The sequence below is a fragment of the Rhinopithecus roxellana genome, chromosome 1, assembly GCF_007565055.1.
Source record: "Rhinopithecus roxellana isolate Shanxi Qingling chromosome 1, ASM756505v1, whole genome shotgun sequence".
Lineage (NCBI taxonomy): Eukaryota > Metazoa > Chordata > Mammalia > Primates > Cercopithecidae > Rhinopithecus > Rhinopithecus roxellana.
Genome location: NC_044549.1, coordinates 130,966,336 through 130,990,803, shown reverse-complemented (window position 1 = coordinate 130,990,803; position 24,468 = coordinate 130,966,336). Strand labels below are relative to the sequence as shown.

At 51.6% G+C, this 24,468-nt stretch overlaps 1 protein-coding gene across 2 annotated transcripts; it reads left to right on the top strand.

The window, feature by feature from the left end:
- The first annotated feature begins 6,744 nt into the window (after positions 1 to 6,744).
- Positions 6,745 to 24,468, top strand: DVL3 (dishevelled segment polarity protein 3). 2 transcript variants are annotated; one of them, XM_010366195.2, is made up of 16 exons: positions 6,745 to 7,203; positions 14,599 to 14,668; positions 15,208 to 15,329; positions 15,433 to 15,542; positions 15,737 to 15,872; positions 16,051 to 16,144; positions 16,360 to 16,429; positions 17,067 to 17,206; positions 17,387 to 17,463; positions 17,546 to 17,613; positions 17,766 to 17,915; positions 18,519 to 18,650; positions 18,837 to 19,004; positions 20,912 to 21,127; positions 21,225 to 21,635; positions 22,469 to 24,468. In XM_010366195.2, the coding sequence occupies exons 1-16, from the start codon at positions 7,043 to 7,045 to the stop codon at positions 22,498 to 22,500; spliced, it is 2,157 nt and encodes a 718-aa protein (XP_010364497.1). In that variant the 5' UTR covers positions 6,745 to 7,042; the 3' UTR covers positions 22,501 to 24,468. The 2 variants fall into 2 exon arrangements, with proteins under 2 accessions (XP_010364497.1, XP_010364499.1); XM_010366197.2 differs by lacking the exon at positions 22,469 to 24,468 and having other exon boundaries at positions 21,225 to 21,852.

Sequence of the window (24,468 nt, the reverse complement as noted above, 5' to 3'; positions counted from 1 at the left end):
GGGAGATTCCATCTCTGGAGAAATGGTAGGAAAGAAGTTAGCAGATAGACTTAGGTTTCCTAAGCCCAAAGGTCACAAGTTTCCAGACCAATTGTCCATGAGTGCCCAGCATAATGAATGAAAAAGCCCATGAAATTTCAGAATGTCCAGGGGAACTTAAACTATCAGAGCCTCTGTATTCAGCAGCAGGCATAGTGGGGATAGAGGTGAGGTATTAGATTGAAAATGGAGAACTAAGTGAAAATACATGAGCAGTGAGACTCAACATCAGCACACTGACAGAACCTCTGGTATAAAAAGAAACAACTGCAGGAAAAAAAAATGCCTATGCATACTGACATTTTTGGTTTCTTCAACAACAAATAAAGTCAACTCCCCCCCCCACATGATCACCCTACAATGAAGCCTGTTCGTTAATAATAACCCTTGTAAATAGACTGAGCTTCCAATCCACTTTTTGGTATCTGACTGTTAAATGTGAATAGACAGCAAAAGACCATTAAACATCTGAGTAACCTTCCAATATGAAAGACCAAAACAAATAAATAGAAAATTGAAACCAAGGAAACAATGACAAAGTAGGGAGCTCTCTGAAAACTTCATAGGGAAAAAGCTACAATAACTATTCTCAAAACTCAAAGAAAAGATATTGTGTCCATAAAGTACTTTAAAAAGGAAGAATTGGAGAAGAAAGAGTTCTTAGAAATTAAAAATAAGCAAACTAATTCCTTCTCTTGAGAATTGGAGGATTAGAGGATCAAATAGGAGGGTAACGTTTCACTGTATTTCCATTCTTACATACTTCTTGAATCTTGAATCATGAATATTTTATCTATCTAAAAAAAAAAGAGTAGTAAAGGATCAATCCATAAGGCCCAAAATCATCTACTGGGCTGCAGAAAGAGAATAGGAAAAATCGCTGGACATGGTGGCTCATGCCTGTAATCCCAGCCTTTTGGGAGGCCACAGCAGGTGGATCGCTTGATGCCAGGAATTTGAGACCAGCTGGGCAACATAGCAAGATCCCATCTCGACAAAAAATTTTAAATTATCAGCCAAGGGTGGTGGTGTGCGCCTGTAGTCCCAGCTACTTGGGAGGCTGAGGTGGGAGGATCACTTGTGTCCAGTTCAAGGCTGCAGTGAGCTATGATCACACCACTGCACTCCAGCCAGGGTGACAGAGCAAGACCCTGCCAAAAAAAAAAAAAAAAGGCTGGGTGCGATGTGACTCACACCTGTAATCCCAGCACTTTGGGAGGCCGAGGCGGGCAGATAACTTGAGCCCAGGAGTTCAAGACCAGACTGGCCAATGTGGTGAAACCCTGTGTCTATTAAAAATACAAAATTAGGGGCCAGGTGCGGTGGCTCACGCCTGTAATCCCAGCACCTTGGGAGGCCAAGGTGGGAGGATCACAAAGTCAGGAGATCAAGACCATCCTGGCTAACACAGTGAAACCCCATCTCTACTAAAAATACAAAAATTAGCCAGGCATGGCGACGTGTGCCTGTAGTCCCAGTTACTCGGGAGGCTGAAGCAGGAGAATGGCGTGAATCCGGGAGGCGGAGCTTTCAGTGAGCCAAGATCACACCACTGCACTCCAGCCTGGGTGACAGTGCAAGACTCCATCTCAAAAAAATAAAATAAAATAAACAAAATTAGGACTGGGCACGGTGGCTCACACCTGTAATCCCAGCACTTTGGGAGGCTGAGGCAAGCAGATCACTTGAGGTCAGGAGTTCAAGACCATCCTGGCCAACATGGTGGAACCCTGTCTCTACTAAAAATACAAAATGTCAGCTAGGCATGGCAGCGCATGCCTGTAATCCCAGCTACTCAGAAGGCTGAGGCAGGAGAATCACCTGAGCCCAGGAGGCAGAGGTTGCAGTGAGCCGAGATAGCTCCACTGCACTCCAGCCTGGGTGACAGACTCCTTCTCAAAAAAAAAAAAAGAAAAAAAATTAGCCGCGTGTGGTAGTATGCACCTATAATCCCAGCTACTCAGGAGGCTGAGGTACGAGAATCACTTGAACCTGGGAAGTGGAGATTGCAGTGAGCTGAGACCATACCACTGCACTCTAGCCTGAGTGACAAAGTGAGACTCTGTCTCAAAAAACAGAACATTTTGATTACCATTTTTCTGTGTTTTTTTGTTTGTTTGTTTGTTTGTTTAGATTGAGTTTTCTTCTGTTGCCCAGGCTAGAGTGCAGTGGTAAAGTCTTGGCTCACTGCAACCTCTGCCTCCGGGGTTCAAGTGATTCTCCTGCCTCAGCCTCCCAAGTAGCTGGGATTACAGGCATATATATGCCCCCACACCTGGCTAATTTCTGTATTTTTAGTAGAGACGGGGTTTCACCACGTTGGCCAGACTGGTCTAGAACTCCTGACCTCAAGTGATCCGCCCAGCTCAGCTTCCCAAAGTGCTGGGATTACAGGCATGAGCTACACACCCAGCCTTTTTTTTTCCTCCCCCTAGTAGAAACAAGGTCTTGCTATGTTGCCCAGACTGGTCTCAAACACCTGGGCTCAAGCAATCGTCCCACCTCAGCCTCCCAAAGTGTTGGGATTACAGGCATGGGCCTGTTCTTAATTCAAGAATTGATTGTTGGCTGGGTACAGTGGTTCACACCTACAATCCCAGCACTTCGATAGGATCGCTTGAGCCAAGGAGTTCGAGGCTGCAGTGAGCCATGATTACCCCACTATACTCCAACCTGAGCAACAGAGCAAGGCCCTGTCTCAATAAACACATAAATAAAACAAAGGAGTAAAGTATCCAGGAAACGGGTCCAACACAGAGACAGGTAAAGGGAATTTTGAGGATACAGATGCAGAGAAGTCCCAGGGTGATAGTTGTGCACAGGCTGAGATAGCCAGCGGTGCTGACCAGAGCAAAATAATGAAAGGTTCCACCAAGCACTTTGAGAGGCCAAGGCGGGTGATCACCTGAGGTCAGGAGTTCCATATCAGCTTGGCTAACATGGTGAAATCCTGTCTCTACTAAAAATACAAAATTAGCCGGGCATGGTGGCAGGCACCTGTAATCCCAGCTACTTGGAAGGCTGAGGCAGGAGAATCACTTGAACCCAGGAGGCAGAGGTTGCAATGAGCCAGGATCTTGCCATTGCACTCCAGCCTGGGCGACAGTGAGACTCCATCTTTAAAAACAGAAAAAAAGAATGAAGGCTTCAGGGAAAAATGGAACTGATGGATTATCTAATAGCTTTGAGTGAACAAAGTGTGTATTGAGAAACTATTAGATTACATGGGAAAAATTAATGATAGGTATAATATATTAAAACAAATGAAAAACTAAGGCAATGATTAAAGTCAGAGGAAACAAAAAAGTTGTAAAGGAAACAATTATAAAACACACGAGGCTGGGCGCGGTGGCTCACACCTGTAATCCCAGCACTTTGAGAGGCAGAGGCGGATGGATCACGAGGTCAAGAGATTGAGACCATCCTGGCCAACATGGTAAAACCCTGTCTCTACTAAACATACAAAAATTAGTTGGGCAGGTGTGGTGGCATGTGCCTGTAATCCCAGCTACTCCGAGGCTGAGGCAAAAGAATCGCTTGAGCCCGGGAGGTGGAGGTTGCAGTGAGCTGAGATCGCGTCACTACACTCTAGCCTGGTGACCAAGTGAGACTCCATCAATAAAACAAAAACAAAACAAAACAAAATTTTAAAACCCCACATGACTTAGCAGTGAACATTTGCTCATAGTCAAAATAAGGTCAATACTAAGTACTATATTGACTTAGCCAAAAAGTGTGCTTTCACTATTTTAAGAGGGAAGGGTAAGGTGGAAGAGAGATAATCATCAATCAAATTTGGAAATCAATAAGCAATGTCTAAAATGCATAAATCAAGAACAAGTATTATGAGCTAAAAAAGTACTGAGAGTGGTAGGGAAATAGGACAAAGAACTGCTGTTTTTTTGTTTTTTTGTTTTTTTTTCTCACCACTATACCAATGAGGAGGATTGCTGTTTTGTTAAAAAGCTTTTTAAGGGCTGGGCGTGGTGGCTGACGCCTGTAATCCTAGCACTCTGGGAGGCCGAGGCGGGTGGATCACGAGATCAGGAGATCAAGACCATCCTGGCTAACACGGTGAAACCCCGTCTCTACTATAAATATAAAAAATTAGCCAGGCATGGTGGCAGGCGCCTGTAGTCCCAGCTACTCGGGAGGCTGAGGCAGGAGAACGGCGTGAATCCGGGAGGCGGAGCTCACAGTGAGCCAAGATCACACCACTGCACACCAGCCTGGGTGACAAAGTGAGACTCCGTCTCGAAGAAGAAAAAAAAAAAAGCTGTTTATGCAAACATATTACTTTGATAAAAAATTTAAAGAAGGTGAAGGAAAGGGTATGAAGTGACAATATATATAAGGTGTGTACAGGGGCTAGCAACTGGGTTCATTTCCCTGAAGTCAAAAATGTGGCCAGGATATAAGACAAAAGCCTGTAAAAGTAGGTAGAGGTTAGATTATGGGGGGCCTTGAATAGGGATATCTGGGGGCTTTGGGGAATGTGGGAAGGTTTCTGAGCAGAAGACGTATCTGAAAGAGGTTGTCATTCTCGTGCTTATTTGGTACAATAATGGAGTAGAAGGATCCCATACTTAAGACCATGGCATACAAGGCCCTATGTGATCTGGCCAGTCTGTTTCCAGCCTCATCTAGAACTGTTCCTTTAGTCACCATGGCCTTCTCATTCCCCAAATGTAACATGTTTATTCCTGCCTTGAGCCTGTATATTTGCTGTGCTCTCTGCCTAGAATGCTGTCACCCCAGATCTTCTCATAGCCGCTTCATCCTCGCTATTTCTAGGTCTTCTCTTCTTTTTTTTTTTTTGAGACGGAGTCTCGCTCTGTCGCCCAAGCTGGAGTGCAGTGGCCGGATCTCAGCTCACTGCAAGCTCCGCCTCCCGGGTTCACGCCATTCTCCTGCCTCAGCCTCCCGAGTAGCTGGGACTACAGGCGCCCGCCACCTCGCCCGGCTAGTTTTTTGTACTTTTTAGTAGAGACGGGGTTTCACCGTGTTAGCCAGGATGGTCTCGATCTCCTGACCTCGTGATCCGCCCGCCTCGGCCTCCCAAAGTGCTGGGATTACAGGCTTGAGCCACCGCGCCCGGCCGGTCTTCTCTTCTGTAAGAGGACTTCTCTAACCACCCAGAAACCTCTTTCCCTTGTCACTATCTTTTTTGTTTTGTTTTGGTTGTTTTGTTTTTGTTTTTGTTTGAGGCAGAGCCTCGCTCTGTTGACCAGGCTGGAGTGCAGTGGTGGGATCTCGGCTCACTGCAACCTCCACCTCCCAGGTTCAAGCAATTCTCCTGCCTTAGCCTCCCAAGTAGCTGGCGCGTACCACCATGCCCAGCTAATTTTTGTATTTTTAGTAAAGACGGGGTTTCACCATGTTGGCCAGGATGGTCTCAATCTCTTGACCTCGTTATCCGCCCACCTCAGCCTCTCAAAGTGCTGGGATTACAGGCATGAGCCACTGCGCCCGGCCTAATTTTTGTATTTTTAATAGAGACTGGGTTTCACCATGTTGGCCAGGCTGGTCTCCAACTCCTAACCTCAGGCGATCCACCTGCCTCAGCCTCCCAAAGTGCTGGAATTACAGGAATGAGCCATTGCGCCCGGCTTCCCCTGTCACTATCACATCACTTTGTTTTACCTTCTTCATAGCAGTTGTCATTCTGAAGCTATGTATTTACAAGCCTATGTGCGTCCCTCCAGCTGACAGAAGGTCCTGAGAGCAGCCTTGTCTGTCTTGCTACCGCTCTATCTCATGCAATATCCCTTACACATAGTAGGCCCTCAGTATTTATTAAATGAATTAAAAGTTACGGGGTGAGGAGATCTGTGAGGAACCGGCTATACCTAGTTCTGGTTTGAGACTTACTGTTTTAGGCGTGCATGCATCCACTTATTCTTTTTTGTGTCGGGTGGGGGTGGGGGATGGAGTTTCACCCTTGTTGCCCAGGCTGGAGTGCAATGGCACGATCTTGGCTCACCGCAACCTCCGCCGCCCAAGTTCAAGCGATTCTCCTGCCTCAGCCTCCCGAGTAGCTGGGATTACAGACATGCACCACCACGCCCGGCTAATTTTTTGTATTTTTAGTAGAGACGGGGTTTCTCCATGTAGGTCAGGCTGGTTCTAACTCTCGATCTCAGGCGATCTGCCCGCCTTGGCCTCCCAAAGTGCTGAGATTACCAGCATGAGCCACCGCGCCCGGGGCCCACTTAGTCTTCATTCAATCCACTTATTAAACCACTATCTTGCAACTGGACGCTAAGGTTATAGGGAGGAATCAGAACTTGATGCTGTCCTGCTCTCGAGATCAGTTTAGTAGACTCATTAACAGCAGTTGTGCTTCTCAAGAAACCCTGACGGGCCATATTAAGGTCACTCTCCTCCAGGGATCCAGCGTCAGACCCACCCTCTTTCCCCAGGCCATTTCTGGGGACCAAAGCAATCCCTGCATTCCACTCCTCCCGGGCTGCAGAGCAGTCACCGATCCCAGTTGGGTCCGGAGTCAGGGCCTTCAGGGGTCCCGGAACGCCGCCATCCCGGTGAATCTCCCCTTCCGTTTCTAGGGACCCGGGACCGGAGCGCCGTGGCCCAGCCAGTGGGCGGGACGTCAGTGGGGCCGGGTGGAAGCTCAGCCATCTGCCGCGAGGCCGGCGTCTCTCCGCTCTCCGCGGCGGCCGGGGGCGGGGCGCGCCGGGGCGGGGCCGCGCCGGGCCGGAGGAGGGGAGCGGGGGACGCAGCCCTGGACCCGGAGGGCTGCGGCCACCGGAAGAGTCGCGGTCTCCAGTCCAGTCAGGAGAGTGAGGAGCGGAAGCGGCGGCCGCGGCAGCGGCGGGCGGCGCTGGGACCCGGGAGCGGCCGGAGAACAAGGGAGCTGACGCCGCCGGCAGCCGCCGAGCTGGGTTGAGCTGCTGGGCCGCGCCGCGCGCCGCCGCCGTCTGGGAGGCTCGGCCCGGCCGCCCGAGCAGGCCGCGCACGGGCCGTCGGGCCTGAGGCCGGAGCCATGGGCGAGACCAAGATCATCTACCACTTGGACGGGCAGGAGACGCCGTACCTTGTGAAGCTACCCCTGCCCGCCGAGCGCGTCACGTTGGCGGACTTTAAGGGCGTTTTGCAGCGACCCAGCTATAAGTTCTTCTTCAAGTCTATGGACGACGATTTCGGGTGAGGATGGCCCCCGCCCCGCCTCCGGGGGCGCCGGCCGCTCCGGCTTCTAAGGGACGACGCGGTCCGTTTCGACTTCCCTCGCCACACCGGCTCCTAGCCCCTCTCTGGCTTCTAGGGGCGACTCGGCCCATTTGGGCCCCTTTGGTTCCAGCCCCTCTGGCAACTCCCGTTCACCTCTGAAGGGGGGACCTTGGCCTCCCTTGTTTAAGGGGACGTCCAACTCCCCACGAGCAGAGTTCCTGCCGGTGCAGTCGCCTTACCTCGTCAGAGACCAGTGGCCCACAGAGACAGACACACACCCCCTCCACCTAGTTTCAGAGCCCGAGTCCCCCATCCTCCTCCTGCCGAGGAGCCAGAGCCACCTTTTTCCGCACAGACTTGCGTTGTGTGACCCTCGTTCTTCGCCCCCTTCATCTTTTCAGCAGCACAGCTCCCAGCCATATTTGGAGTATGCTGCATCTGAGGGCCCTGCTGGGACTTTGAGCTGGGGGAGGGGTGTCGGGGGTGCTCGGGCGCCTGGCCGTGAGCGGGGTCTGCAGATCTGATGTTTATCTAGCTGCCTCCCCTCTCTTTTGTGGGCCGTTGGGGGTGTTGTCACCGGAACAGAGAGCCTGACCCCTCAGTAGGCGTCCTCACTGACCCAGGTGCTGATCTTTCCTGCAATTTGGGTCTTTTTCCTCCAGATGGTGGCCAGTGGGGAGACGTCGGGAAGGGCCTGGGGCCTGGGTGGGAGGGCCAGGAAGAGTTTCTTGGTGTTCTCCGTCTTCCCCTCCCTGGTGGGGGTCTTCCCGTCCACCCAGCTGCAGAGATCCGGACAGGCAGAGTTTGGAAGCACTTTCCCTTTAAGAGGGGATGGAATGTTGGAGCCGGAAGGTTCTGAAGCAGCTGGCCTGGGAAGGGGGGGGCCTGGCTGATCCCCTCGAACCCCTCCAACTCCCAGGAGACTGGGGGAGGGGGAGGCGCAGGCGCCCCACGCTTGCCTGCCGCCTCACTAACTGGGCGCTGGGCCTGGAGGCGGTGGGGAAGGCCCCTCCAGGCCTGAAGGCTGCCTCTCCACCCCTTGCCTGAGGCCTGCACTGCTTTTTGGAGCTGAGGCCTTACAGCCAAGAGGAGTCTTTCTCCTCCCCAGTGTTCAGTTGTCTGGCTTCTCTCCCAAGCCCCTGGCCCACCTAGCACTAGGAAGCAAGCACCTTCTGTCTAATGCCTGGCATGTTTTGCTGTCACCGTCTGCCCTGAAACTCAGGGTTGGATGAGCCCGTGAAATCATGTGTGTGAGAGTGCTTTGTACAGTGGGCAGTGCTATGTAGATTCTAACTATTCTTGTTTCTGTTGTTGTTCCTGCCCTGGGGTGGGGTGCTCCTGCTGTGATAATGATTGTCTGCCTTCAGCCCAGAGACAGACACCTCTGATTGGAAGATTCTGAGGAGGGATGGATCTGGAAGGGGTCTGTGTGAGCGGGTGGATGCTTTGGCCTGGCAAGAGAAGAATAGGGTTAGAAGGGATCAAGCTACTGCCCCCACACAAGGAAAAAGGGAAGATCAACCAGACTCCAGTGCCCTGGGGCCACCTCAGATCCAGATGCCTTGACGGACTAGGATAGGCTGTCTCTCCACCCCCCCACTTATCTCTAGACCCACTGGGCCTGGCCCCTGCCTCCTAAGCCTGGACAACTCTGGGCTGCTCTCCCAATCCCAAGGCTGCTGTTGAGCCAGGCCTAACTGCAGTTATAAGAGGGCCCACATTACATCCAGTCACTGTTTACTTAATATTTTTCTTTAAATCCATTGTCAGTCCACTCATTCTTTTTCTTAGCTTGAACCAAGCAATAATATGAAACCATACATCTGACTTTTCTGTTTATATTTCTTTCTAAAATACATTTAACATAAATATTTAATGATTGAACTAAGCAACGATAATCTGTGTGCCACCTGAAGCCATCTTGCAAACATCAGTGGTACTTGAACCAAAATCAGAGTTGGACCATTTTAGCAGGGTTGAAAACAGTATTAAAAAGGAAGTGGAGGAGATACATTTTGTTTGTATCCCCAGAAGGATAAATGAGCAGGGGACCTGAGAGGGCTGTCTTGTCACAGAGGACTAATAGCTTAAGAGTATATATATATATATATATATATATATACACACACACACACATATATATATTTCATTTATTTAACACACGCCTTTTATGCTTAGTGTGCCAGGGACTAATCCAAATGCTTTTCAAATCTTCACTCATTTAATCTTCAAAACAGCCTTATGAAATAGATAGCATAATAGTATCACTGGCAGAGGCCAGTGACCCTAACTGACAAAAGGGAAGATGGGTCAGAGGAGGAAGGCTGCTATCTCTCCAGTTTCTCCACTCCTGGCTCAGCCTTGGAGGTTCTGGTTGTGAGACCTGAGGACCCCTCAAGTCCCATCTGGTCTCCAAAAGCATTTGTCAAGCTCAGGGTAGGCCCAGCCATCTTTTAAAATTTCTTTTCTTTTCTTTCTTTCTTTCTTTCTTTTTCTTTTTTTCCTGAGGATTTTCTCTCTTGTCACCCAGGCTGGTGTACAGTGGTGCAATCTCGGCTCACTGAAACCTTTGCCTCCCAGGTTCAAATGATTCTTCTGCCTCAGCCTCCCAGGTAGCTGGGATTACAGGCATGTGCCACCATGCCTGGCTAATTTTTGTATATTTAGTAAAGATGGGGTTTTGCCGTGTTGGCCAGGCTGGTCTCGAACTCCTGACCTCAAGCAATCTACCCACCTCAGCCTCCCAAAGTGCTGGGATTACAGGTGTGAGCCACCGTGCACAGCCTGTCATCTTAAGTTATTTGAGAAATGGAGGAAAGATAAACATTTTCAGTATTGAGGGCATGGTGGATGGTTCATGGAAGTAAAGTACCTACTGCTAGTCTGGCCTTGAGCTGTGAGAGGGGGCAGCATGGCAACCAGGTCATTAACTGTGTGGCTCCCTGCTGCATGTCATACATGGTCCTCCCTCTGGGCCTTCCACCTACAGCACTCCAGATTCAAATTCTCCTGCCCTCTGGGTTGAGCTTTTCCATAAGAACTGTCATGGCACTCTTATCTCTTATTTTATCCTTTTTGTTGTTGTTGTTGTTGTTGAGATGGAGCCTGGCTTTGTCACCCAGGCTGCGGTACAGTGGTGTGACCTTGGCTCACTGCAACCTCTGCCTCCCGGGTTCAAACGGTTCTCCTGCTTCAGCCTCACAAATAGCTGGGACTACTAGTGTGTGCTATGACACCCGGCTAATTTTTGTAGTTTAAGTAGAGATGGGGTTTTGCTACGTTAGCCAGGCTGGTCACAAACTCTTGACCTCAAGTGATCCGCCCACCTTGGCCTTCCAAAGTGTTGGGATTACAGGCATGAGCCACCGAGCCTGGCTTATTTTATCTTTATATCCTGACACCTGTGTGGCACTGAGCAGATGTCTATCCAGTGAACACATGTGCTGCTCCTATGGTTCCAACCACTTCCTGGATTGCAATATACTTCCGTGAACTTTCTACTGAACCAAGTCTTTCTGAGAACAAGGCAGGCTCTGGGTCTGATGTTTCATGAGATCCCTACAATAGCAAGCTCAGGACCTAAAATCCACTGGGCCCTCAGCCAAAGCATTTTATTTTATTTTATCTTATCTTATTTTATTTTATTTATTTATTTTTTTGAGAGAGAGTCTTGCTCTGTCGCCCAGGCTGGAGTGCAGTGGCGCGATCTTGGCTCACTGCAAGCTCCACCTCCCAGGTTCACTCCATTCTCCTGCCTCAGCCTCCTGAGTAGCTGGGACTACAGGCGCCTGCTACTGCACCCGGCTAATTTTTTGTGTGTGTTTTTAGTAGAGATGGGGCTTCACCATGTTAGCCAGGATGGTCTCGATCTCCTGACTCGTGATCTGCTCACTTTGGCCTCCCAAAGTGCTGGGATTACAGGCCTGAGCCACTGTGCCCAGCCAGCCAAAGCATTTTAATTGGATGAACAATGAATGATAAACAGATTTATTTGCTCTGCCCTTAAAAATGTATATGTAATTAGAAATAGTGTGTGGATCCTGCTAAAGACTGACAATATAACTAGCTTTTATTATATGCCTGAATCATGCCAGGCATTTAAGGATCCCATTTGCCAGGATGAGACAAAGGCTTGGAGAAATTAAGAAACTTCGGTAAGATAAGAGGGCCAATAAGTGGTAGAACTGGAATTTGAGCCCATATTTATTTGACTCCATTTGAGGTGTAAATGTGTGTGTGTGAGTAAGTGCTATGTAACCCTCAGCCATTCAGCTCCATGGTGGGAGAGTGAGACCTGTCTGAGGTTCCCCAAAGCTGCCGAAGATCAGCTGATTGTTTTGAGTCAGCAGCTGCCGAAGATCAGCTGATTGTTTTGGTGGCCTGTTGATGACCCCCAGAAAGAGAGGAAATGTGTAGTGTGGAGATGTGTGGTGGGGCCTGCCAGGGGACCGGGGAGGTAGGGACTCAGCAGCAATTTTCCCACCCACAAACAGACCCTTTCCAAAGCAGGCTGTGCCATGTGGTCCACATATTCCCTTTTCCTTTGAGCCCTGTGGGGCTGCCAACTTGTAGTATCCTGTGGCCAGCCTGGCTGGTGGGTCTGAGCTACCTCTCTGTCCCTTCTTTCTAGCCTATGCTTTCTACACTTTCTGCCATGGTGGGCCTGAGTAGGATGATTTGGGCTGCCTTCCGAGGGTCACTGTGGTGTTGGGAATGTTGGAGGAGCCAGCGCTGGATGAGAGTTGGGAGGGCAGGCTCGGCCTGTGAACTTGGCTGTGAGTCCAAAAATGTGAGCATCACAAGGAGCCAAGCACATTCCCGGCTCTGGGCAGAAACTGCTCTAAGAACAACGGGGGCTGGGCGCGGTGGCTCACGCCTGTAATCCCAGCACTTGGGGAGGCCAAGGTGAGTGGATCACCTGAGGTCAGGAGTTCAAGACCACCCTGGCCAACATGATGAAACCCTGTCTCTACTAAAAATGCAAAAATCAGTCGGGTATGGTGGCGAGTGCCTGTAATCCCAGTTACTCAGGAGGCTGAGGCAGGAGAATCACTTGAACCTGGGAGGTGGAGGTTGCAGTGGGCTGAGATTGTACCACTGGACCCCAGTCTGGGTGACAGAGTGAGACTCCGTCTCAAACAAACAAACAAACAAAAAACAAAGAACTAGTGGGGACTGAACTTCCCAACCTCCTCCTTGCTGTCTTCCCTCTGCTCAGAGCTCCCGGCATGTGTCATCTTACCCCTGGTCACATCTTCCCATCTCTATACTCCTGGCATATTTGACAGTCTGAGGGTCTGGCATATTTGACAGTCTGAGGGTCCTTAAACTTTCCCACTCCCCTTCCCAGCCCCAACTGTAGTTACTGCCTGACTTCTTGCCTTACCACATTCCCCAGGCCACACTACATGCTCCATGACCACATTCCACACCCTTCATGCCTCACATCATTGTCCTCCAGCACCCACTCGCCACACAGACCCACATTACCTCTGTTATTATATAGGAAAGAATGTGAAATACAGTGGAAAGAGTATGGATTTTGGAGTTAGACAAGCCTGGGGTGAAATCCCAGCTCTGACATCTACTAGTCCTGTGACCTTGGACAAGTTACTGAATGTATCTCAGTTTCCTTATTCATGAAATGAAGATCATATTGTCTGCCCACTGAGGCTGATGTGAAGATTATAGGTTCTAACTATAGGAAGATAAGGTGGTGTAATAGGTAAGAATGCAGACGTTAGAGTCAGGCTGACCAGGATTCAAATTCCAGCATGAGTTTAGGATAATTACTGAACCTATTGAGCCTGGTTTCCCCAGTGTACCTGCGTTATAGCATTGTTATAGTAAATGAAATTATATAAGTAAAGTGTTTAGCATAGTGCTTGGCCCATAGTACTCATTTGTGCTCAATAAATGACAGCAAATTTTTTTTTTTTTTTTTTTTTTTTTTGAGGCAGGGTCTTGCTCTGTCACCTCACCCAGGCTGGAGTGCAGTGGCGCAATCATAGCTCACGGCAGCCTCGAACTCCTAGGCTGAAGCGATCATCCCGCCTCAGCCTTCCAAGTAGCTGGGACCACAGGCACACACCACCATGCTTGGCTAATTTTTGTGTTTGGTTTGTTTTGTAGAGATGGTGCCTCGCTATGTTGACCAGGCAGGTCTCAAAACTCCTGGCCTCAAGCGATCCTCCTGCCTCAGCCTCCCAAAGTGCTGAGATTACCAGCGTGAGAAAGAGCAATTGTTACTGTTAATTATCATAATGGCATGTGGAAAATGTTCAGTAAATGCCTTCTTCCTTTCTCTTTTCTTTTTCTTTTTTTTGTCTTGAGACGGAGTCTCTGTTGCCCAGGCTGGAGCACAGTGGCGCAATCTCAGCTCACTGCAACCTCCACCTGCCAGGTTCAAGCGATTCACCTGCCTTAGCCTCCTGAGTAGCTGGGATTACAGGTGCACACCACCACGCCCAGCTAATTTTTGTATTTTTAGTAGAGATGGGGTTTTGCCAAGTTGGCCAGGCTGGTCTCAAACTCCTCACTTCAGGGTGATCTGCCCGCCTCGGCCTCTCAAAGTGCTGGGATTACCGGCGTGAGCTATCGCACCTGGCCTCCCCTTCTCTTTTCTTTTTTTTCTTTTTTGAGACGGAGTCTCGCTCTGTCGCCCGGGCTGGAGTGCAGTGGCCGGATCTCAGCTCACTGCAAGCTCTGCCTCCCGGGTTTATGCCATTCTCCTGCCTCAGCCTCCCAAGTAGCCTGCCACCTCGCCTGGCTAGTTTTTTGTATTTTTTAGTAGAGACGGGGTTTCACCGTGTTAGCCAGGATGGTCTTGATCTCCTGACCTCGTGATCCTCCTGTCTCGGCCTCCCAAAGTGCTGGGATTACAGGCTTGAGCCGCCGCACCCGGCCTCCCCTTCTCTTTTCTAATTTTCTTAAATTCTTTGTCCACACCTCCCACAACAATGTTAGGATTCCCACTTAAGAAGGACAGTTATAGTTGTATGCTTTTTTCCAATTAGGGGTCAGAGAAAAAGAGAAAGTCTAGCCCAGGAGAGTCATGTTGGGGATGGGTAGAGCACTCTGGAGATTTTAGGGCATGGCATAAGAGACAGTGATATGTCAGTTGTAATTTGCAATCACCTGATGACTGAGAGGATGCCCCAGGAAGGCATCTGGCCTAGGCAGGGCTGGTATCTTCCTGGTGGTGCTAAAGAGCTGTCCCTGGGTCTTCCCAACCTTTGCTTTCATTTGAACAGTCTTGTGCTGGTGGTTTGATTCCCAGTTTAGGATGGAGGAGCACCTGAGAGTTGGGATTTGAGGATCCTCCATTTCCATCCTAGAAGGTTCTCTGTGACCATCCCCTTTTCTCTGCAGAGTGGTGAAGGAGGAGATCTCGGATGACAATGCCAAGCTACCATGCTTCAATGGCCGGGTGGTGTCCTGGGTAAGGAGCCCTCAGCCTTCCATCCACCTGCATCCCTGTGCTGGGCTGGACGAGGGAAAGGCATCACTGAGATTGTAGCTGGTGATTTTAAGCTTCAGTATCTGAATCTTTCTTTAGTTTTCTAAATGAACTGCTTCTCACCCCAGATTCTGTAACCTTGATGAAAAGTCAGAAATTGGTGGGAAAGGGGAAGAGGGAGAGACAGAAACACACAGTGGAGATAGCAACGTTTCCTATGCCTTTCAGACACTTGCCTCAGGTTGCCTTCTGCCACCTGCTCATCTCTGCCTTAGACCACTGAGCCTTGTTCTTTGTCCCCACTCCACTTCACCACCCCATGCCTTCCAGCCACCCCATCAATAGCAGGAAGTGGCAGAGGGGCCACTGTTCATCTCAGCCACCCTTGCACAGCCCTGTCTTTTCTCCCTCAATATTTCCTGCTTCCTTCCTCTTAGGCCTTCATGCCTTGCCAGAAGCCAACAATCCCCTTCTCCTTGGTGCTCCTCTAACATACTACTCACTCAGTTTCTCCCCTTCAGCTGGTGTCAGCTGAGGGCTCACACCCGGACCCAGCCCCTTTCTGTGCTGACAACCCATCGGAGCTGCCACCACCTATGGAGCGCACGGGAGGCATAGGGGACTCCCGACCCCCCTCCTTCCAGTGAGTGTGACCTGAGGGTGGGGAGGGCAGCATCAGCTCAGCCCAGGGCTGGGGGAGGGAGCCCCCAGCCTGCCCCCTCCCCCATCAAGTCTCTTCCCTGCAGCCCTCATGCTGGTGGGGGCAGCCAGGAGAACCTGGACAATGACACAGAGACGGACTCCTTGGTGTCTGCCCAGCGAGAGCGGCCACGCCGGAGGGATGGCCCAGAGCATGGTATATCGTCCTGAACACAGACACCGTCTGCACTTCACACCCTCCCCACAGTTTCCACCCAGCTACCCACCTCCTTGCCCTACTTCCTGAGCTCAGGATGTACCTGGCCCCGGTGCAGCCCCTGGCTTACCTCTCTCCCTCCTTCACTCCTGCACTGGGCACTGTGTAAACCCAACTACTTCCATCCCCTGCAGCAACTCGGCTAAATGGAACTGCGAAGGGGGAGCGGCGGCGAGAACCAGGGGGTTATGATAGCTCATCCACCCTTATGAGCAGCGAGCTGGAGACCACCAGCTTCTTTGACTCAGATGAGGATGACTCCACCAGCAGGTGGGGCTTGAGTTTCATGGGGATTGTGGGGCAGGTGACCCTGGAGGAGCCCTAAACCCTGAGGATGCGGGGCCCCTGGGAGGCTTATGGGCTTTGTGTTGGGGACCCAGGCCCTGCAGTGCCTCTCATGGGGGCAGGGCTGGGCCAGCCTGGTGGGGAACGACTGTGGGCCCCACAGGTTCAGCAGCTCCACAGAACAGAGCAGCGCCTCACGCCTGATGAGAAGACACAAACGGCGGCGGCGGAAGCAGAAGGTTTCTCGGATTGAGCGGGTATGGGGTCTGGGAGGCTAGGGATGGGTGGAGGCAGATTGTGAGCCCTTCCTAGGCAGGGCCAAGGCTTGTTCTTCCTTAGATCCCATCCCCTTAGTGCAGTGTTTAGAACCTTGGGGCAGGGGGCAACACCGAGGACTCACCTTGAGGAGGAGCCAGGTGGGAATGAATTCCTGCCACCCCTGCCTGCTGCTCAGGGCCTCTGTCTATTTCAGTCCTCGTCCTTCAGCAGCATCACGGACTCCACCATGTCACTCAACATCATCACGGTCACTCTCAACATGGGTGAGTCTGAGGAAATAGCACTCTAAAGCACCTGCTATGTGCCAGACACTGGGCAGACTTGAGGAGTTCAGAGAGGCACAGAATATGTTCCCTGCCCTCAGGGAGCTCTCTTTCATAAATATCAGCTGATACATAAACTGATCATTTTAGTGTCTCACCATCAGAGCTATGACAGAGTTAAGCACAGAGAGTTGTGGAAGCAGAAAATGGCATCAGGGAAGGCTTCCTGGAGGAAGTAATTTCTGAGTGCCCACTCCTTCACATCTCTCAGCCATTGCATCCTTGCTCTCTGATTTCTGCCCTAGGTACTCTCTTTACGAGGCGGCTGGATATAGTAAAAGGAGCCCAACTTTGGGATTTAAATCTGAGTTTGATTCCTGGCTCTGCCAGTTACTGGCTTAGGAAAGTCATCTTCTAGGTTCACTAAACCTCAGTTGCCTGCTGTGTAAAATGGGACTGAGTCCCTACCTTATAGCCAGCAAGGATTCCACGGAAGCATGTTGAGCATGCTGAGTGCAGTGCCTGATTCAGGATCAGTAAATGTCAGTTCAGTTCCTATCCCTTTCTATTTTCTAATGGGCTGGGAATGCGGGTAGGAACCTTGCTCCCCCTTAAGGTCTTAAATTGCTCTCTATAGAAAAATATAACTTCTTGGGCATCTCCATTGTGGGCCAAAGCAACGAGCGTGGTGACGGTGGCATCTACATTGGCTCTATCATGAAGGGTGGGGCCGTGGCTGCTGATGGACGCATCGAGCCAGGAGATATGCTGTTACAGGTATCAGTGCCCATCCTAGGCGTTGGTGTGGATAGAGAGCCGGGAGGTGTCCTACCATCTGCACCCTGCTCATTCAGAGGCCCCTTCTTGGTTGAGGGAAGACTCCCTGACCTACCAACTTGAGTTCCCCTTTCATTCTCCCCAACACAGCTATTTATCCCACTCCTGGTCCTTTCCCAGGTAAACGAGATCAACTTTGAGAACATGAGTAATGACGATGCAGTCCGGGTACTGCGGGAGATTGTGCACAAACCGGGGTATGGATGGAATGGGGCACTGGGCAAGGGGCTTGGTCTGGCCTGTACACATCCTGCCTTCACAGGACACCCTTGTTTTCAGGCCCATCACCCTGACTGTAGCCAAGTGCTGGGACCCAAGTCCACGTGGTTGCTTCACATTGCCCAGGAGTAAGTGGATAGGAGACTCAGTCCTAAAGCTGGTGCTTATATACATGAGCACTGTCTCTCCTTTCTTCTCTCACCCAGAACCCCCACATCTATCCTGTTGGGCCCAGCAGTGGGCAGGGTGGGTAGCCCATGACTCCTCATCCTCCCTGCAGGCGAGCCCATCCGGCCCATTGACCCTGCGGCCTGGGTCTCCCACACTGCAGCCATGACCGGCACCTTCCCTGCATACGGCATGAGCCCCTCCCTGAGCACCATCACCTCCACCAGCTCCTCCATCACCAGTTCCATCCCTGACACAGAGCGTGAGTGTCCAACCCTGTATCCTGGGCCCAGCAGACAGGGCCAGGTGGGGGGACTGATGAGGGTCCATGTGGAGACTCTTGCTTGAGCATCAGAGAGGGCCGGAGATGGGGCTCGGCTCATTCTAGCAACCCCACACTGCAACTCCCCCACAGCGGGCACTCCAACCCTCACTAAACAGTGTTTGCTTCTGAACCTATATGAGCACCCAGGGCGCCTCAGTTTCCTCTTATAAAATGGGACTCACAAAATAAACTACCAGGTTCCTGTGGGTTTAATGAGAGGATCCAAGTGAAGCACCACTGCGATGTGTGGTGTAAAGTAAGCATTCAGTAAACGGCAGCCATTTCGATTATCATCACATGCACATTGCACACTGTGCCAAGCACCTGCATTTATATTATTTAATCCTTTCTTCAAATAGCCTTGTAAAGTAGATATGAAAATCCCCATTTTTTACAGAAGGGGAAACTGAGGGTTGAAGAAATCAGTAATTTTCCCAGCATTGGTCCCATAATTACTAGGTGGTAGAGCTAGAATGCAAACTCTTGTTTACCAAACTCCAAAGCCCCTTTCTGCCTCACCATTCTGCCTCCCACCCCCAGGCCTAGACGACTTCCACTTGTCCATCCACAGTGACATGGCTGCCATCGTAAAAGCCATGGCCTCCCCTGAATCAGGGTTGGAGGTCCGTGACCGCATGTGGCTCAAGATTACCATCCCTAATGCTTTCATCGGTGAGAGAGCCCCATGGTGGGATGCAGGGTGGGTGGGGAGTGATAGGGCAGGGCAGGCCGGAGGGCCCAGGACTTCCCTTGGACCCTTGCTTTGAGCTGGAGCCAACCCCAGCCTCATAGCTTCTGTGAGGCCAGATGAGTCCAAGTCAGATGGGCCTCCCCATCAACTGGCAGCCTTGCCCCCAGGCTCAGATGTAGTGGACTGGCTGTACCACAATGTGGAAGGCTTCACGGACCGGAGGGAGGCCCGCAAGTATGCCAGCAACCTGCTGAAAGCTGGCTTCATCCGCCATACCGTCAACAAGATCACCTTCTCCGAGCAGTGCTACTACATCTTCGGCGACCTCTGCGGCAGTATGTGCTCCTTCACCTTCTTGCCCTGTCTCCTGGCTGTGAGTGGGGAGGTAGCCAGGGAGGTGGCAGCAGACTCTGGGGAACCCAAATTGGGGGACAGCAGAGCCAGGGGCCCAACTCAAGGCCTGAGAGTTCTGTGGTAGAAGAAGAGTCCAATCTAGCCTCTTGGGCCTGGCATTTTCTAAGTGTCTGCTCTGCCTGGTACCATGCTGACTGTTCATAAAGCATCATCTTACTCAATCCTCACAACCTCCCAGAGGCCCAGCTCAGGAGGATACTGCCAGAACAGGCCTTTTCCTTCTCACTGGTCAAGGTCTCTGCTAGGGGTGTTGCAGGCTTAAAGGGAAGAACTGGAGGCCCAGGTAGCCCCAAGGAGCACATAGTAATTCCCTCAAAACAACAGCCTGGAGGCTCACGTCGCCACCAGCTCTGGGCAACAGCTGACACAGACCACGTCTTTCCTCCACCACCACTCCCCATGCTGGCTGCTGGCCTCTTGACAGATTGATGGCTTGGCTGCAGGCTCCACAGGCAGCCTCAGAGCCCTGTGTCCTGACTTCTCTCCTGGAAGGTTGGGCTGGCTCTCCTTAGGGCTGGAGGAATGTCTCATCTTAATAGGGTGGGTGGCCTCAAGGGCAGTCATAGCTCTCTTGGGGCTCTGGGACCTGGTACTGATAGTGTGTGAGCAGAGGGTGTCCCAGGCAGGTATTCAGTTCTGGTGGCCCCTTATACTCTCTTCAAGGTAGTTCCAACAATGGTGGGAGCAGCCTTGCCCTTAAGGAACGTATAATTTCTGTGGGGGCGCCAGGGTCTGTGAGATGAGTTGTTGGAGTGAGACAGAGCTGTGAAGAGGCAGGGCTGGCTGGGAATGGGGTGGAGAGCACTGGGGGAGGCACCTAAGTTGTTCTTTCCTTCTGGCCCCTTCCCACCCTACTCACCCTCCCCAGCAGCACCAGGAAAGTATAATCAGGGCCAAGTACCTTCTATATAGGGAATCTCTGGCAGACCCTGCACTCATTCTAGGCTTTTAGTGGGTATTTAGTTCTAGGTGAGGGGGTGGGTAAAACTTTACCTAAATTTCCCAAACTGCTCCTTGCTCCTAAAGAGTGACCTCATCTGAGAAGGTAAGGAGAAACTAAGCTACTCTTAGCTTCTGTTCTGATTAGTTTAGGCTGAGCTGAAAGTAGTGTTCGCTATTGTGCTTCATGAACTTCAGGTGCGACATACCTGGTGGCTGTCTGGTATTTCAGCCTTCCAAATTCTCCAACGTTGCACCAGCTGAGTGAACAGAAGAGAAAATGGCCACATAAGAGTTTTGCAGGCCGGGCGCAGTGGCTCACGCCTGTAATCCCAACCCTTTGGGAGGCCGAGGTGGGCAGATCACCTGAGGTTAGGAGTTGGAGACCAGCCTGGCCAACATGGTGAAACCCTGTCTCTACTAAAAATAATAATAAAAAAAAATTAGCCATGTGTGGTGGTGCGACCCTGTCAGGAGGCTGAGGCAGGAGAATCGCTTGAACCGGGGAGGAGGAGGTTGCAGTGAGCTGAAACTGCACCACTGCACTCCAGCCTTGGCCATAGAACGAGACTCCCTCTCAAAGAGTTTTGCCGCTTCTAGCTCACTGAGGCCAGCAGAGAAAGTGCAAAAGCTTGGCAAGGGCCTTCAAGGGATTGGGAGGTACGGCTTTGGCTGAGAATGATGACTCGGGGTCTTCCTGAGGCGGGTCTCCCCGGAGCTGGCTCTGGTGGTGGCAAAGCGGGTCTGCAGCAGGGGCAGCTCTCTGGTCTGTGCCGCCTCTCATTCTAGCCAGAAACTACCACGGTCTCTGTCATTCAGAGCCCACCTGACCTAGTCTAGGGACCTCTCTCCGGAAAGACCTAGCTCCATCTGGCCCTTCCCTCCACAGACATGGCCAACCTGTCTCTCCACGATCACGATGGCTCCAGTGGCGCCTCTGACCAGGACACACTGGCCCCTTTGCCGCACCCGGGGGCCGCCCCTTGGCCCATGGCTTTCCCGTACCAGTACCCGCCACCCCCGCACCCCTACAACCCGCACCCGGGCTTCCCGGAGCTGGGCTACAGCTACGGCGGGGGCAGCGCCAGCAGTCAGCACAGCGAAGGTAAGGTAGAGGGACCGTGGAGGAAGTCTATAGGTGGGCCTCAGGCTTCCCCTGCCCACTCAGCCTGCCCCGCGCTGTCCCTGTTTGCCTCCTACAGGCAGTCGGAGCAGTGGCTCCAACCGTAGCGGCAGCGATCGGAGGAAGGAGAAAGACCCGAAGGCCGGGGACTCCAAGTCGGGGGGCAGCGGCAGCGAATCGGACCACACGACACGCAGCAGCCTGCGGGGGCCGCGGGAGCGGGCGCCCAGCGAGCGCTCAGGCCCGGCGGCCAGCGAGCACAGCCACCGCAGCCACCATTCACTGGCCAGCAGCCTTCGCAGCCACCACACACACCCGAGCTACGGTCCTCCCGGAGTGCCCCCTCTCTACGGCCCCCCTATGCTGATGATGCCCCCGCCGCCCGCGGCCATGGGGCCCCCAGGAGCCCCTCCGGGCCGCGACCTGGCCTCAGTGCCCCCGGAACTGACCGCCAGCAGACAGTCCTTCCGCATGGCCATGGGAAACCCCAGTGAGTTCTTTGTGGATGTGATGTGAGCAGGGCCCCTCCCTCACCTCCATTCCGCTCCCACCCCAGCCGGCTGCGTTCCTCTCTCCATCCGTCCGTCTTTTTTACTTTGTCTGGTACCTGAAAGGGAAATAAACGGAACTAAATCCAGGTGCGCTAACTGCTCGCAGGGTGCTGCGAGGGTGGGGTGCACCTACCGATTGGCTCTGCAGCCCCCTAACCTGCCTCTGGCCCCGGTTCCTTTCCTCTGCCCACTAACCGCTGCGCAGGACTTCTCAGGACCATTTTTGTCCCTGGGACCAGACTTGGTGCTGCCCGTTACTCCCCTCTGCAAACCTCCTTTTGGGAGTTGACTCCAGCAATGTCCTTGGTGGCATGCTCACTCCCTCATTCTCTGCTTTCCCCTTTAGCTCCCTTTCACCATTCATTCAGCTACATCATCCCTCTATTAACCCCACCCCATCAGGCACGTGTGCAAACCTCTTGACTACCCCACATTACTGACACCAAAATATATTTGCTTCATCTGCCCCTACTAACTGTTCCCCTGCCTGCTGCCTCAGCCCTGCAATCTAAAGCTGTAGTCGCCTCCAGTAGCCATCCGTGCCATCCCTGCCTGTGCCCAGGATCAGAGGCCCAGAGGGCCCCCTCAGTTGCCTGAGGGGCTAGTGCCTTCCAGGGAGCATCTCTGCTCTACCCCTGTCCCATGCCTGCCCTGCGTGCTGGTTCCTTCAGACCCCTAACCCTACTAACCAGCAGGCTCTTCTCACCTCCAGGCCTGAAACATTTCTTTTCTTTCTTTTTTCCTCCCCCAATTTTCCCTGGGCCTGGAGCAGCCAAGAATTTCGGGCTGTTTGACTTTCTGTGAGCCCCCAGCGCGGGGAGGCCCAACCTCCGAGGAGACCAGGAACCCTGCTTCAGCAGCCCCTCAGGGCTTCCTAAGGATGTCCAACCCCCACACCCACACGTTAACATATTGAGTCACTAGGCTTCTGGGGAGGGCCCAGCTTCACCCATGCATGAGAGACTCTCCTCTTTTCCAGAGAGAATCGGACTGCACCACATGTGGCAGCCTGCAGGGGGGTGGGGTGCGAGTTGGGGGGGTGCCTCTTTAGCTCTTTATCTTTCTCACTCATGCATGCATACACGCACAGAGACGCAAGCACAGGTGCCTATGCAAGTTCACTAAAGCCTCAGGGCTGGTCCCTGCCCAAAGGGCTGGACCCTCCCAATCCTCTCCTAGGTTGTGGGGCTGGTCCCCTGACACCCTTCTCCCCATCCTGGTAGCCCTCAAACCTCGCACACATGTCCCCGGCATTTTCTCACCTGGATAAAGCCTGTAAGCTGGGTCTCGGGCTGGGCTCAGCAGAGGACTCGCCCTGCGCTGACAGACGATTCCCACCCACACACACAACCTCCCCCGTTTTCACATTCACCATGACACCCCAGAGCAAGGACACAGGAGCCCACAGGCCAGTTGAGGTTGGGCAAGGAGACTACCAGGACTTCCAGACAGAGTACCAGGTTTTATTTTTCACCTTATTCTCCACTTTAAACAAATCATGACTTTCTCTTTAAGCCTCTGCTATAAATTCTCCTGGCTGTCCTGGGCTTCCATATTTTGGGGGCTGGGGTGTCAAAAGTGAGATGAAGTCCTTAGCTCCAGGTTTTGGGATAAACCAAGGTAGGGACATTTTGGCATTTATTTCAATTAACAGTACTTCCTTGGACGGTTGCGGTGGCTCACGTATGTAATCCCAGCACTTTGGGAAGCTGAGGCAGGTGGATCACTTGAGGTCAGGAGTTCGAGACCAGCCTGGCCAACATAGCGAAACCCCATCTTGACTAAAAATACAAAAATTAGATGGGTGTTTTGGCACCTGCCTGTAATCTCAGCTACTCAGGAGGCTGAGGCACAAGAATCGCTTGAATCCAGGAAGCAAGTGGAGGTTGCAGTGAATTGAGATCGCACTCCAGCCTGGGTGACAGAGTGAGATTCTGTATCAAAAGCAAACAAACAAAAACAATACTTCCTGGGATTCTGGTGCACAGAGAGCTTTGTTGGAAGTGTAACTCAGTCTTGCCTACCTTTCTGGGAGCTCTAGAATTGTTCCCAACCCAGTCCGTGGCTTCTAGCCACCCACCAGTTTCATGTACTTTTCTCTCTGACTCTGTCTTGTCCAACTCTCTTGAGAATTTCTCCACGATTGCTCGTGCCTGTCAGTATCAGTGCTTCCATCGTTCCGTCTTTGATTCACTTCTCTTTCCTTTCTGTTTACTCCCAAAATGGAGTCATTCATCCTGATGTCCTCAATTGCTGCTGATACGCTGGTGATTCCCAAATACATAGCTCCAACCTCAACTTCCCCCAGACTTTAGATCTGTATTGGTATTACCTAGTGGACATTTCTATGGACAGTTCATATAGACTCAACTCATCTGCCGAACCAAGTATGTTCCTCCTGAATTCCTATCCTGATTACCTTCATCACAATCTACATAGGCCCACCAGCTAGAAACATTTATGAGCTTACATTCCTTCTTCCCATGTCTTACTCATCAGCATATCATATTCATTTCACTCCAACAATCTGTCTTGAATGTGGCCCTCCCTCTCCCCTCTCTCTTTAATTCATTAGAGCATGGGATTTGGAGTCAGGTGGTTTTGGGTTTGAATTCCAGCTCTACTATTTTTGGTTGTGTGATAGGAGAGTTATTTAACCTCTCTGAGCCTCAGTTCCCTCGTATGTAAAATGATGATAATAATACCTACCTCACAGGGTTGTTGTGAGGATTTAAATTAGATATTGTACGAAAAGTGCCTAGCACAGTGCCT

What these genes read in the sequence shown, in the direction of transcription:
- DVL3 (XM_010366195.2), top strand. Translation starts at nt 7,043, where the DNA reads ATGGGCGAGACCAAGATCATCTACCACTTGGACGGGCAGGAGACGCCG. An exon ending in GAGGATGACTCCACCAGCAG is followed by an intron (nt 15,873 to 16,050) that starts GTGGGGCTTGAG and finishes TGGGCCCCACAG; the next exon opens with GTTCAGCAGCTCCACAGAAC. An exon ending in CATGGCCATGGGAAACCCCA is followed by an intron (nt 21,636 to 22,468) that starts GTGAGTTCTTTG and finishes GGCCTGGAGCAG; the next exon opens with CCAAGAATTTCGGGCTGTTT.